General features: G+C 34.9%; 1 protein-coding gene across 2 annotated transcripts in view; it reads left to right on the top strand.

The window, feature by feature from the left end:
• Nucleotides 1-14,947, top strand: part of LOC136770822 (myomesin-1) — a 68,301-nt gene extending 53,354 nt beyond the window's left edge. For both annotated transcript variants that reach the window (XM_066723427.1, XM_066723426.1), the window contains 6 exons: nucleotides 1,074-1,110; nucleotides 2,068-2,090; nucleotides 2,262-2,317; nucleotides 3,403-3,618; nucleotides 8,986-9,121; nucleotides 13,323-14,947. In XM_066723427.1, the coding sequence (XP_066579524.1) occupies nucleotides 1,074-1,110; nucleotides 2,068-2,090; nucleotides 2,262-2,317; nucleotides 3,403-3,618; nucleotides 8,986-9,121; nucleotides 13,323-13,534 (680 nt within the window). In that variant the 3' untranslated portion in view covers nucleotides 13,535-14,947. The remainder of the gene's footprint in view (nucleotides 1-1,073; nucleotides 1,111-2,067; nucleotides 2,091-2,261; nucleotides 2,318-3,402; nucleotides 3,619-8,985; nucleotides 9,122-13,322) is intronic.
• Nucleotides 14,948-16,315: the final 1,368 nt, after the last annotated feature.

The raw sequence follows: 16,315 nt of genomic DNA, 5'->3' as shown, positions 1-16,315 counted from the left end.
AAAATATCTTGTAAATAAACGTGAATAGTATATAGTATGTACTTATTTTATGGGCAATACTACCATCGGAAAAAGAAGCTTGAACCCAGTTATAATTACCACCTTAAATTAGTTATCACAGGAAAATAATCCAAATGAACAGAAGCAGTGTCCAAAATCCATTTAAGCAAGAAAATCTTACAAAATGCAGCTAACCTATAACGATAACAATGTTTTAATAAGCCAATTAGTTTAACTTAAGTAATTCATCTATATGATAAACTATAAAAGATTAATGAATAAAAAAATGTAATTACACATTTCTTCTTATTTTGATTTAAGCAACAATTATGAAACAAAATTATGCTACACTTTGCAGAAAAAATAAATACATCAGTGTTACGTAACTGTAATCACTGAATGCTTTTAACACAGGCCAAATTGTGATAATTTGGATAAAACAAAAATCAGAAGACACTGTGACTCTCCACACCAGAGCTGGCCAACCCTTATCTACATTATCACTTAACCAATCCCCCAATCTATCTACAGTATTACTGCAGAATGACTTGTATGATAGGAGCTGCATGCAAGAAGTTTGGTGTCTGCGATGTACAGAACAGGCCTAGCTGCTCACATGCTCTGAACATCGACTATAAACCAAAACAATGACCACTTCACATTCCCAGCATGCTTCAGCACCACACTGCGACGTTAACACAGCAGAAAACATAAGTGCCAGTGTGCTGCAGGCATTCTCCCAGTTGGCTCAAAAACAGTAAGCTCTAGCTTTAATTCTGTACAGTATGTTCAATAGACCATGGAGCAAACAGGTTTTACTCAGGTCCCATGTTTTACTTGGGAGTTGTTATTTTAATTATACAATGAAAAATAACTGTTACAATGAAATATTTAAAATAAAATAAATAAATAAAATATCATTCAGAAGTCTTTTATCAGTTGTTAGTTATATATGCTCTTGAAACATCAGTGGTTTTAACATTTGAAAGTGCTGTTTGTGAGTGTGTTTAGTGTTAAAAACTGTCAACCCAAACTAACAGCTTCCTAACTATCGTCTATCTATTCTGATACAGCATTTGACGATGCGTTTGCGGAGTTCCAGAGGCTGAAGTAAGTAAAGCAAAAAGGGAGATGTTATTGTTATATTCAGAAGTGGTCTGTTCTGATTTGCAATTTTCCTAACCTTATAGGCCTTATATTGTCTGCTTCTGTCAGCAAAAAAAAAAAAAAAAGCTATTTGCCTTCAAGAAGAAACAAAAAAGACCAGTTAGGCACTCATTCGCAGATCCAGTTGTTTAGACTTAAAAAATATCCACTGTATCATCTACCAATGATAATTATGTTGAGCATGGTTTAAAAATATATGTACCGCATTCAGATATCAAATTATCATTTGGGGAAAAAACTAAAAAACAGAAGATTACTTTGTATAAACAATGTAACAATGATTTTTCCATGAGTACTAGGCATTTGTGGAGACATTATTTCCAAATGATTACCTGTACACCTCACAACAATGTAGGGTTTATGAACCCTAGTAGAGAAGCTCTGTCTTTGATCCTTCAGAAGTCAGCTTACACTATATGTATGCTCTTTTTGACATTTTATCAAGACAGTTGTCAAGAGAAATGTCATGCTTTCTGCATGATATCTAACCAAAATAGAATGATCAGTACAAAATGTACTTTCAGATAGCGATTCAACTATTACATCATAATAGTTGATGAGATCAAGCTCATCTTGATAATGCTATTAGCTGTTGCTAATTCACAAGCTCTTTAAGGTGCAGTTTCTTGGCAGTTTTTCACTGGCACTCAAATGACTTTATGAACTAGATATGATTAAATAGATACGATTTAGAAGGAATACGTACAAAACTATGTTGGTGCAATTACTAACAAAAGTGATCTAGAACAATTTCCTTGCCGAAAAGTAGACATTTTTGTTTCACGCTAAAAGGAAGAATAAGCAGAGGCCTGTTCCCTGATTCAAAATGTTGTGCATAGATAGATAGTTTGATTTAAAGCATTTTCTGCTTTTTAACTGTTTTTCCTTTTCCTTCCCCAGGCAAGCTGCAATTGCAGAAAGAAGTAAGTGCATTTATTCTGCACATCTGATAGCTAAACATGATCAAAATGTACCAAAACATCAGTCAGATATCTTTCATTTTAATTGTGCAAATTTGTGTTATTTAACCTTTAGCATTAAGTTAGCTTCTTAAGCTTTTGTCCCCTGAACTTAAGTGATTTATTTTTTTCTAGACCGTGCTCGAGTTATTGGTGGTCTGCCTGATGTGGTGACAATCCAGGAGGGAAAGGTGAACGATCCATTCCTGATCCTTTTTTGAAAGCTTTTTAATCCAATTGTATCTAGTAAACAACACAAGGATAATTGTTTGTTTCCAATTATCATTATGATATTGGTATATACTGTGGTTTTCATTGAAAATATCTTCAGCAATTACCATTATGGCAAATTTAATTAAAAAAAAATAACAAAGATTTAGATCACTACAATTTATCAAACAGCAGCAGCTAATGTTGCATTCTTAACCACATAACACTGCTGTTAGGTGGGGGGCTGCACACGATTTGATAGTTAAATAGACTGGAAACTGTTGAATTTTACCAGGTGGAACCTCTTTCTTGTTTATAAAATAGCTTTCCAACTTCATCTGAGATAATAGTTGAAGATCCCACCACAGCTGATGCTGGATACACAAATACTATCATTAACAAGAGCTGCACAGATAGTATCTGGACTGGGCTGATCTCGGCCATGTCTATATAAGGAAACTTGCTTGCTCCTGTCAGAGGCAAAATTTAGTTTTTGGTTCTCAGTAACAGAGCAAGACTGTGATTAGCCATGCATACCTCCTGTCTAAAAACAGGCCTCTGTCTGATACTGGGGTCTGATGCCTCTTAACCTAGGTTATATGTAACATATATACAGCAATGAGGATTTGCTAAACTTAATGGGACCAAGGAGTTCACATAGAAAGGTTTGCCTTTTGATGTTTTTTCTGGAAAACTATTGCAGTTCTGTTTTTATTTAAAATGGGCAAATTATGTATTCATGAATGTCATACTCTAAGTTACCGTTTGTGGTTACATTTTGGCCAATCCCCTAATCACGAATTATAAACATGTACTTGATAATGGTTATATTTATGAGTAGAGTAGAAAGAAGCATCTGACATGAAATTAAGCCATGACTGAGTACAGGTTTATAAATTGCTATTATTTTAAACTGGCCCCTAACCAAGAAAGGTAACTTGCTGCACCAAAAATACAAATCTAAATAAAAATATAATGACAGCAAAACAGTACAAATCAATAAGCATTTCACTTTTTTATGGATGAATGGATTTATTTACTTCTATATTTATTTACCAATTTCCAGTCCCTCAACCTGACTTGCAACATCTGGGGAGACCCTGTCCCAGAGGTGACCTGGCTGAAGAACGAACGGGAGATGGTGTCAGACAAGAACTACCTCCTCAAGTTCGAGTCGGGCAAGTTCGCCAGCTTCACCATCTCCTCCGTCAGTTCCGTGGACTCTGGGAAATACAGCATTCTGGTGAAAAACAAGTATGGCACGGAGAGTGGAGACTTCACCGTAAGTGTGTTCACACCAGATGGTGAAGAGGAGAAAGCTGCTCACGAGGCAAAGCCAGACAAGAAAAAAAAATAATTACATGAAAAATAGTTGAAAGTATAGTGCATAATTAACCGAGTATAATAAGGGACAAAATTGTGTGTACCTCTTCTTTTACTTTATTTTGTTGTTCTTGTAGGCCAGTGATATTTTATATCACAGGCTTTTACCATCCTTTTAACATATAATAGAAAGCATTACGATTTAAATGCACTATCCTTTCTGGTAAGGCTATGTTGACACCCCCTTCTATTTTTAGTAGAGACACCACTGGTCTGCTAACACTCCTCAATCCCCTGTAAGCTGTTAACTCAGTCCAATCTAATCATATCCTTGTTAATGAAAAGGTCCCATTGTATCTTTTGATCATTTTGCATTTTGCCTGTCATATAAGATATTTATAAACTCCAAAGATTCAAACAACAATTTGAAAGCATAAAATGTTAATTACCGGATGTTAATAATGACATCAATTTTTTAAATATCCCCCAGTCTAATAAATGTAAAAATGGTGCTTTGTTATGTTAATTGCACAGTACATACCCAGTGCATCCTAAGTACTGTCAAACTTCCATGTAATGAGGAAACAGACAATGAAGTATGCGCCTGGGTGGCCTTTGACATGAACCTATGTGTTTTTGTTTTGTTCGAACGACAATGCAAAATAGAGAAATATTTTGCGATTACAAATAGTACATATATCAGAGAAGTTCATAGGAATTAACTATTAGAACAGCAGCAACAATTACTCTGTTCTCACATAATTTTTAAATGTCTTATGCCCCCTTTTCTAAGATTCTGCCAATATGGTCATTAAGGCATCAGCTGTCATGGATTTATGACTCTCTTCTTGCGTTCTTTGTCACATTCAGTTCAGTTCACTAACACTGATTTGCAGACTTCTGCCAAGCCCCTCCCTCTTCATAACATCCAGATTTAATAACAATATATTTAGCAACCTACTAGACTTAATCAAAGCAAAATATGTTTCATTCTCTACCGCTTTACTCTATAGCTAGTCCAAACATGCAATATAATGATTGTTCTACAAAACTGCCCACTTAAGTGGAGAGCTTATTGAAAACACTACACATCCACTTTATTATTATTATTATTATTATTATTATTATTATTATTATTATTATTATTATTATTATTACTGAAGGAAAGAGGGCTTGTATCTGAAATACCAACCATCTTCATGAGATTAGGGCTAGTGACTTAACCCGGCTTGTGCAGTAAACCAGTTTGAAGGACTGGGTAGATATGTATTTTAATTAGTTTAGATCATTCAAAGCTGGGTTTGCAAATGTGACATCATACACCTGGTACCTTAGTGAGCATAATTTAAATGTGCAATGGAAAAACATCTATAGGGCTTTTAACTATTATTGTGAAACCTGCTTGCCTTATTGTGTGACCTGTTATGGCCAGAGCAGGAGTTTTAAACTCATTGTCCTTCCTGATATTTTGATGTAAGCAAGGGGTTAAGGGTCAAGAGTATGTAGCTGGAGGACAGGGTGTGTGTTCTGCAGTAGAAATGCAGGTGTACACAACCTGTTTGAATTAGAGCTGTGCATTGTGGGTTGTTTCCTGTACAATGGAAGGTATCTGGTCACTGTGTTGTATGTGCTCCACTTCATGCTTCAGTCATACACAAATAACCACACTTGTGTTTTTTGTTTTGTTTTCTTGGTGCCACTTTTAAATTGACTAATAAATGGTGCACATATCCTTCATCTCTACTCCTATTTTGTATCACTGTGTCCTTTTCTTTATTCACTTGTCATTGATCAACTCTTTGAATAACCTTCACGGACTAAGTTTCTCTTGTTTGCAGTTATAACACAATCACAGACATTTCTCGTCTCCTGTGGTCTATTTTTTTTTCAATGATTGTACAACTACCACACAGCCATCTTCCTCCCTCTTCCTCCATACACTGCTCTAAACCTACGTGAACTACAGTTGTCTGCCAAATGCAAATCATTCCTCTCCTTGGTTTGATTTGTCATTTATGCCCATGGGGTATGTGTACAGCTATGCAAGTTATAAAGCCATTTCAAACATCACCTACAGTATTTCAGCCGAGAGACCACATACTCCAAACAAGTTATTGATCTCTGTAGGGAAAACATGTCATCAGTCATGACTTCCGCACAAGAATATGTCTTCTGAGTGAAGTCTGTTGCCATTAAAGAATTGGCGTGAAAAGGTGATTTAAAAATATTTGTTTTTGATATATATGTTTACAAAACATATTCCTTAAAAAAAGAAATGATGTAAGCGAACTGTTGAAGCATAGCTCTTAGGCATGTTTCTGACACACTTTCAAAGCCTCTTGCATAAGAACACTATTTATACCTACATTGGCCCATTCATAATACTGTTACATGTGTCTTTTTTCTGTTTTTTAATAGTGTTTCATACCATTTTCTATACCAATGCTAAGAATTTTGGAACAATTAAGTGTTTGTGAAAAAAAGACATGTTTACACATGCTTTTTCACAACCATGTCAACTGGGACTGTAACATCTGGATTCTTCAATACCACGCGATAGAAATGACTTGTCTTCAGCCTTTTTGTCTTAATTCCAAGAAAATAATTGTATTTTAATTGTATAATTTAATTTTCTCAATCCGCTTAACCTGGTGACAGTCATAGCTATTTTAATTGTGTGGATTTAAAAAAAAACATTATTTCATATTTCTATCCTGCTCATTGCAATGCAGCAGAGAGACAAAATACACACTAATGTTAAACAAGAATAACATTTATTCATTAACTAAATAGGAACATGAATACTGGCTTGGTAGCCCAAAATGAAAACAATAACTTCTAGGGCTGGTTTCATAAACTGTCCAATGTTATTTGGTAGTAATTTAGTCCAAGACTTGTGCTAATCAAGGTCTGTGAAACAAGCTGCTAATAAATATTAGTTGTAGCAATATTCCGCTTCTCCACAAGCCCAGGTCCTACTGCTGCTTCTATCAACTGCTCTGTTCATATTCCTAATTTGTTTCATATGGTGCAGTGTTACTGGTCTACAGTTCCATTCACTTCAACTGCTCAACAAGAATAACAACAATCACTTCACAGTGCTCAAGCTCCTTATATAGCTTTTTGAGCTAGCTTGAGAACATTATTATTAAGCCATCAATCCACTGTAATTCAACACCAGCTTGAAACCATTATTTTTTCCTTATTTTTGAATGCTCCCTCCCACACAAGAAAGAGAGGATTAAAAGAATGAAAGAATTACTGTTAATTCAGGTCAGATGCACAGGTGGAAATAACAAGCTTGTTAAGCATCCGCCCCCAAATGCATTAAGTAAATGAAGTGTTTCTGAATTCACAGACTCTCCTCAAATACAGATTAAAGAGAGAAAAGTAGACATTTTGATGTAACAGGGTTAGAGCCTTTTCAGAAGATGATCGAGACGATCATTTCCATTTTAAGTGAATTCAGACAAGCATAAAAGTAATGACCCTGGTGTAACTTCCATTTCAATTGACTGTGCTTTTCAGAGTCGTCAAGTAGAAATTTTGAAATTTGAACTGGTTCAATTAAAAAACAAAAAGGAATTGTAAGCCTTTTTACATTTAGTTTGCATTTTTCTGCTAAAGCTGTCCCACTTGTTAGAAAGCAATTCTGAACAAATCAGTTACTCTTATAGAGTTACCAGGTATACAAATTATAGCATCTACCACACCGCTGTTAGGTGATATGTTTCTCCTTTCTACAGTACCTGTGTAGCTTCTAAATTGTGTTTAAGCGACACTATGATAAACAAATAAAGCAAATAAACCGGGATTACTTTGTGTATTTTCAACATGAATAGTCTGAGATACTATAGAAATCATATACTGTATTGAGCACTACAATGAGAACAAATTGGAAATCTAGCACTATAAAGGGAATTTAAAACAAAAAGAAAACAAGAGAATATTGCCTCGGAATTGTCAAAATATTAAACCAAACATTGTTACTATATTTACACAAATTAATAATTTATTTTAGTCTCTAACTGGTGGCAAAACATATAACATTCTACTATTTGGTTTAAACATGTAGAACAAAAGATTTAACAAAGATGTGAAGAATGTACTGGCATGTCACATCAATTTAATCTTCTTAGTATGAATAAATAAAACATTTCCTGTAAACAATTCACAAATTGCATATTTCATTGAATTAATTGATACTGTATAATCAATTAATACTGTATAATGATACTGTATAATGTGCTACTTGTGCATAATGTTCAATGTTAAACATTTAAAAGCATTATTCACTACATTATCCTTCTGACAGTCTAGCCATTAGGGCTGTGCTATTGCTAACAACCCTTGAATTTATTGTCTCACATGGATGTGTGTTTGTTTGTGCATGCATAATTATTAAACTTGTCAGCTTTCATGCATAAAAAGTAGTTTTCAACTGCAGAGTTTTGAAATACCATGAAGTTGTTTGATTTTGGAGATCTTAGTAAAAATAACAGTAACAGACTAAAGAAATATGACATCACCAGATCCTTATAATTTATTTTCTTCTGCTTGCTTTATATACAGATTAATTAAATCAGTTAAATGCACTTGCACATAATTGAAGTGTATTTGCATGAATTTGTGTATAGGACAAAGCCTGAGCAGTATTCACACTTTGATTCCTATATCCACAACCAGTCATGTCGTTTGTTGCCATCTCAGATATGTTTTATGTCAGATTAATTCAGCCTTTTGTATTTCTAGTGGTTATTGTATGTGGTCTATTGCTTATCAGTACTATCATTTTCCAGGACATGCATAGCAGGCTCACATTGGAGCAATCCTGTGTTTGGTTTTGATGTGAAACATCTACTTAAAGGTCAAAAATTCAGACCTGGCTCATTTATACTATGTCCATGTTGCATTAATGCAGTGCAAATGGGCCTTCTGGGTAAGGGTGACTGCAGATTGTAATTGTATTTCATTGAACAGTGGTACACTGACAGCAATTAAGCCAAAACAATGTCTTGAATGTCAGTGTTCAACCCACAAATTACATAAATTAATATTTTGTTTGCTGGAAGTTTACATGCTTCAGCAGCTAACCATTATTTGCAGTTGAAAACAATGACTGCAATTTCTAAAATGTTAAGATAAGATACTTATGATCAGAAACAGAATATGATATTCCTGTGATATTCAGTCAGAATTCAAAAGGAATGTACAGTCCCTGTTTTAAAGAGTTGCCTAATTATTTATTGGTGGTGGTTTTGCCATTGTTCTTGTTTGCTTCCATTTTGCCTATTTATAACTTGCAGTGATTTCTCTGCTTTGCTAGTTAATTGTCACCCCGGGTACTGGAAATCTGAGCAGCGCTATACATGTGACTGATTGTGCCGGCAATGTTGTGGAAACCATGACTCCTGGCAGCAAGATGAAACCTGTCAGTGGCAGAAAAAGGGAGAAAAGAAAAGGTAAGCTTCCTCTGCTCTTCTATACAGTGTTATCCATCACAATGTGTTTCTACATTCAAAGTACTGTGCCTGTCATTGCCTTCCTATTGCTCACCCTCTGAAGAGATAAACATTTTTACTCCAGCGAACTCACTTTCAAGATGTTACCTCGTATTTCTGCAAGAGGGGTGTCTTTTAAAAACTACAGCCTGTCACTTCCATACTATCAATACTTATATAAAGGTGTCTCTTGCAGCTTCAAGTCATGTCAGACAGACAGCAGCCTTAAGGATACAATCCCCCTTTGTTGAATGGAAGTTGACATGTTGGACTTGATTTTCATGTGAATTCAAAATATTTTAATGGCATCTTTGAGGTTTGAACAATACATGAATGTACTGTATACAAACAAATGATTCCCCATGTAGAGGTCTACTATTAATAAAACTAATATCTAATATTCACCTGGAAATTGAATTTCAGTTCATAAATAACTGAAATGTATCTTTAACAGTTGCTTTCTTAAATTCAGTTGAAGTTGTTTCTCACCCCATTGTACAACTGTTTCAAGCAGAATTATTTATGCTCACTGAGTAGTAAGGCATAATCTGAATTGTTTTCCCACTTGCAGCTGTACAACATTTGAAAAACGATTCCAATGACTATTACAATTAATAAACAGTAAAGTCTGAGTTCTCCTGGCAATGCCAAGACAACTGTTTTTAGAATTGAACCATGGATGGTGTAAAATTAACTCTCCTTATTTTGATACTATATATTAACACATTAACTCATTATGTACGTTGTTTTGCTGTAATATTGTGTAACTGTCAGAACCAGTTCTCGGAAACCCCTTAATTTTCTTAAAATCAGGATGTAGAAAGTCATGACTAATAATAACACATTCACGCTGATGCCAGTGTAAATCTGGGCTTATCCATTTTGAGTTCATGGCAGTCAGCAGACTTCTATAAAACTGTGTTTTTTGTTTTGTTTTTTTAAGATTATGTGCCCAAATGAAAGCATGTAGAGTCACTCTGAATACTGATAACATCATATTATAAAATCTGGATCAGTTTCTAATGTAGTGTGTTACAGTAAATTAGTAAAAGCACATTAGGTGTCCAGGACAGTGTGTGCTTCTAGGCTTTTTAATCACTTACTACACTATTTGTAAAGTAATATTGATATGATTGTAAATATGGAGTGTTCCGATTGATTGACTTAAAGATTTCCTTATTTTGAATATGTACATTCAGATCTACAGAGAGGTTTCAGTGGCAGTTCCCCACGGTGCTGATGTAGGGGGTGTTTTGTCTGCAGTGCTGGGGGAGGGGGGGGTGTCCCGGGCTTATGTGAGATCAGTGAAATAGCCTGTTTTCTTGTTTTCTTGTTTTCTTCCTCTGAATTATATTTTCAAACTCATTTCAGTTCAATTGTTTAGTATTCTTGTTGAGACATTTGTTTGCTACTCATTCATCCTGCATTCTTAGAATTCTCCCATTGATCCTTCTGACATATTATTATGGATACTGTACAGTTTATCTTTTTTATTTGCAGGTTTCACCAAATGTGCATGTCGTTTAAAGGTTTTATGGCTATATAAAACATATAACGATCTTTACTTTTGTTTTAAACCCTGCATTTTCATGATCAGGTTCTCATTTGTAAATTATTTAAAACATGTAAATTAATTCATCTAAAATTTCACAGTTCGTGGTACAACAGACAGCAAATGTTTCATGTAGTCACACTACAATGCCAATAAAGGATTTTCTGTATGTTTTAAAGGACAAATACAACCTTCAGAATAATTGCGCTTTAGGAACTAATTTCACATATCAAAAAAAAAAAAAAACATTTAGCTCTTTGCTATAAACAAGCTGTGTAACAACCACCCACATAAAAGTCATAGAGCTTTTCTAGTATATAAAAAGGACTTTATGGGCTAATATTACATTAATTTTAAAACATTTTTTTTAGGAATGCCAAGATATTTCTATACTAGGAATTAGGTCATGATTGTTTGGTTGTTATTGTTCAACGGCTTGTTTTTAAATTAACATTCAGGTCGTGAGATGTTTTTTCACACAGTGGACTGTGAACTGAACAAAATTTAAAATTAGTGTTAATAACAGAATGTTATCCAATCATAAATGTAACATTACGTTATATACAGTGAGGGAAGAAAGTATTTGATCCCCTGCTGATTTTGTACGTTTGCCCACTGACAAAGAAATGATCAGTCTATAATTTTAATGGTAGGTGTATTTTAACAGTGAGAGACAGAATAACAACAAAAAAATCCAGAAAAACGCATTTCAAAAAAGTTATAAATTGATTTGCATGTTAATGAGGGAAATAAGTATTTGACCCCTTCGACTTAGTACTTGGTGGCAAAACCCTTGTTGGCAATCACAGAGGTCAGACGTTTCTTGTAGTTGGCCACCAGGTTTGCACACATCTCAGGAGGGATTTTGTCCCACTCCTCTTTGTAGATCCTCTCCAAGTCATTAAGGTTTCGAGGCTGACGTTTGGCAACTCGAACCTTCAGCTCCCTCCACAGATTTTCTATGGGATTAAGGTCTGGAGACTGGCTAGGCCACTCCAGGACCTTAATGTGCTTCTTCTTGAGCCACTCCTTTGTTGCCTTGGCTGTGTGTTTTGGGTCATTGTCATGCTGGAATACCCATCCACGACCCATTTTCAATGCCCTGGCTGAGGGAAGGAGGTTCTCACCCAAGATTTGACGCTACATTGCCGTCCATCGTCCCTTTGATGCGGTGCAGTTGTCCTGTCCCCTTAGCAGAAAAACACCCCCAAAGCATAATGTTTCCACCTCCATGTTTGACGGTGGGGATGGTGTTCTTGGGGTCATTCCTCCTCCTCCAAACACGGCGAGTTGAGTTGATGCCAAAGAGCTCGATTTTGGTCTCATCTGACCACAACACTTTCACCCAGTTCTCCTCTGAATCATTCAGATGTTCATTGGCAAACTTCAGACGGGCCTGTACATGTGCTTTCTTGAGCAGGGGGACCTTGCGGGTGCTGCAGGATTTCAGTCCTTCACAGCGTAGTGTGTTACCAATTGTTTTCTTGGTGACTATGGTCCCAGCTGCCTTGAGATCATTAACAAGATCCTCCCGTGTAGTTCTGGGCTGATTCCTCACCGTTCTCATGATCATTGAAACTCCACGAGGTGAGATCTTGCATGAAGCCCCAGACCGAGGGAGACTGAAAGTTATTTTGTGTTTCTTCCATTTGCGAATAATCGCACCAACTGTTGTCACCTTCTCACCAAGCTGCTTGGTGATGGTCTTGTAGCCCATTCCAGCCTTGTGTAGGTCTACAATCTTGTCCCTGACATCCTTGGACAGCTCTTTGGTCTTGGCCATGGTGGAGAGTTTGGAATCTGATTGATTGATTGCTTCTGTGGACAGGTGTCTTTTATACAGGTAACGAGCTGAGATTAGGAGCACTCCCTTTAAGAGAGTGCCCCTAATCTCAGCTCGTTACCTGTATAAAAGACACCTGGGAGCCAGAAATCTTGCTGATTGATAGGGGATCAAATACTTATTTCCCTCATTAACATGCAAATCAATTTATAACTTTTTTGAAATGCGTTTTTCTGGATTTTGTTGTTGTTATTCTGTCTCTCACTGTTAAAATACACCTACCATTAAAATTATAGCCTGATCATTTCTTTGTCAGTGGGCAAACATACAAAATCAGCAGGGGATCAAATACTTTTTTCCCTCACTGTATATATATATATATATATATATATATATATATATATATTGTGTGTGTGTATGTATAATTATCATAGATACATATATTGTGGCACTGTAGGGGGATGGACCATGCCGGGGCTCGATATATAGACAGGGTTTAGGAGACAGGCACACACAAAGTCAGGGATATGGTGTAAGGAGACGATATTTGTTAAACATCATCTTGGTGGTACATTTAAATCATATAAACCAAAATAAGACATAGCTTCCTTTCACTATGTTTGATCTGTTTTTCTTGCAATGTGTCCGGCCCTTTGCCAATTCAGCATTTTAACTCTTTCAATTATGTCACATATGTGTGGTACCAAAATGTGCCATTTTGTATGATGTATACCACACTGTATTATGGGGCCTTGTGTATTACCATGGGTTACCACATCACTTTTATCACTATACAACAGGTACATTCATAAAATTTTGTCTCATAGATTCTGTGGAAGTAAAGCCTTGTGTGGTTGAAATTGTGACAACAGAGGAGACCCCAGAACAGAAAGAGCAGCCGTCAGGGCATGAAAAGGAAGAGGTGGAGCCACATGGCCCCACTGACAAGCAAGTATTAGAGCCAAGGGACCAACAGACACGGGAAGACAAGCCACAGCCAAATAAGCCAGCGGAAGAAGAACCTGTGCAAAAGCAATGAATGCATATGAAACAGAAAGTATGTTTTGAAAGTGATTCAGGATGTTGGATTATATTAATGCAATTGTATTTAGTAATGTTTTACTGTAAGTGGCTGATTAAGATTAATTCATGTTTCACAGGGGAAATAATACGAATAAATGTAGAGTATCTCTTACATACACACTAACTTCATACGTATTGAATATCAATTGAATAGTTACACCATTTATGATAACATTACAGGTACTTATTAAAAAGTGTTACCATTGACTTTTTATCAAAATAATATGAATTTAGTGAATTATTATTATTATTTTTCCATTTCAAAGTGTGCATGTGTGCAGTGCTGAATTTCAATATTGGAAGAGGGTATACACTTTAAATCAATTTTGATTTGTGCCTTATACATACTGGTATTTCAATAGCATTTAACTTAAATAACATTAAATAAAACAATTGGTATTTTACCTTTATTGTATATTCTGTTATATTCTGCAAGTTCACACTTATAAATATATATATATATATATATATATATACTATCTTATCATAACATATTACTAAATTTCCAGAACCACATATAGTTAAACTGATTTATGCGTTATATTAGAACTCTTATATGTAAAAAAACAAAAAACAAAACAATGATCCAATCTATACTTTTACTTTCAGTTTTACTTTGCTAGTATAACACACATTTCAGAGAAACATTAACCACAGCTTAAAAACATTGCACAAAATGTGTGAACTAAGGTAATATCCTCTTTTACAGAATCATTGAAAATAACTTTAAATTACTGCATAACTATACCTCTATGCATTCTATGTATTGTAATGAAACTTTATGGGCTGTTTTCCTAGACTCAGATTAACACAAATCTTAGAACACCCAATATTCTCTTACATAGGTTTATCCAAGACAAAAGCTAATCGAGGTCTTTGAAATCAGCTGTAAGCACTGGTTCCACAGACCAAAATTAGCACTATTCATGGACTACCCAATGCTATTTTAACCAGAGTAGCCCTTATAGTGTAATAATTGAGGTCTTTGAAAAAAAGGTATGCTTTTTAAAGGTGAATTATTATTGACTTAATCCACCTAGTTAAAAACTAATTTCTTAGTAACTGCTAACAGGCTGGTTTCACAGATCAGAAAGGTAGGGTTTTAGGTAGGATAATACAAGACTAGTACTAATCAGGGTCTGTGAAACCTGCAGAACATGTCTGCCACTAATACATGTATCTTTAAATCTTCTGCTATAGACATGGATATAGACAAGGTGGCCATTTGTTCATTCAATTGTAAGAACTATAAAAAAACAGTATAACAATAATTGTAGATCACAAACCTTTAAGAATGGCTGATTTGTATGATTTATTGTAATTGTTCAATGTATACCCAAAATATGTGTGAATTAAATACTACATTATTCTCTGCTGTCATGATCTACCATATTATTTAATAAGCATAATCATCAAATGTTCATGGACAAGATACTTGGAGATCCCAATTCTTACAAACTACAAGGAACTTAAGACACTAAATATTATATAACTAAATTCTATTCCCTTGTTTTGTAGGTGAATTATTCTACTTGAGCTTTGACTAAATAAAACCACAAATAAATCCACATTAAAATCACATTACCTGATGGCAGATTTTATTTAGACATAATGAAAAATACTTGGTTTAACAGGGTGCCTTATGAGATTGGAATCGAATACAAAGTTAGCAGCTGCATTTAGATTTTGAGGAACAAAGTTGCTAAGATAAGCACCGCCCCCGGACACCCACCTTTCATGGCATTGAACTGTATTGTCATCAACAAAATAGACCATGAAATGCAAATATTGTGATATTGATTTACATTACATTTAACATTTCTAAAAATAAATATAAAGTTTCCCAGCAATACATAACAAAATTAAAAGTATATCCAGGGCTGAAGCTTTTAACATTTTGCTTACTTATCGATCACCAGTCTCACGTCCTGCCAATATAATGTGTGTCATAATGATGTGATTTCACCAGCAGCAAGTTTCGGACAGCAGCTGTGTTTATATACTAGTAAATGAATCATGAGTAGAGGTACTCTTATAATCTAGCCTTACCACCTTAAACAAGTCAAGTCTACTAAAAAACTGTCAATACAAAAATTGTTAATAAAAATGTTATTAAAAAAAACAATTAACAATGTTTTATATGTATTTCCCTTTTCGTGTGCACCATATATTTTTTATAAAGTGGAAATATGAAATGCAAAAGAAAATGTACAAGAAATAATTAGGGCAAACATGACCTAAGTAACAAATTCTAAATAAATAATATCGTAAATGAAAAAAATAAAGTACAAACATAACAAAAATATTTGAGTAAAAGTGAGACAATGGATGTTGAGATCAAAAATAAAACAACCAAAAGCAAAATTTATAGAATTGTAAGCAAAAATAATGATATCAAAGCAAAACAAAAAAACTTTTCGATTACACGTTTTAGTACAGTTTTGCTGTGAAGGCGGGGTTTCATTGTTACCCTGCAGTTAAACACTCATATCTTAGGTACTGTCCTGTACAATTGGATGTACAGATCACCATCTGGAGTAATAATCATTATTGCCAATCTTATTCAGTCATGCATCCTGGTCTAACAGCCTTTAAAGGAAGCATGTTTTTTTTATGTATTTATTTTCTTTATCTGGGTCAAGTTTCATTCTTGTTTGCTAACCATTTTAGGTTTTTGATTGCAGCACAAACAAGGGGCTATTTACTGCTCCTGCATGTATGGCAAGAGTGTGTGGAC

This window comes from Amia ocellicauda, chromosome 2, assembly GCF_036373705.1.
Source record: "Amia ocellicauda isolate fAmiCal2 chromosome 2, fAmiCal2.hap1, whole genome shotgun sequence".
Classification (NCBI taxonomy): Eukaryota; Metazoa; Chordata; class Actinopteri; order Amiiformes; family Amiidae; genus Amia; species Amia ocellicauda.
This window is presented reverse-complemented; position numbering and strand designations above follow the sequence as displayed.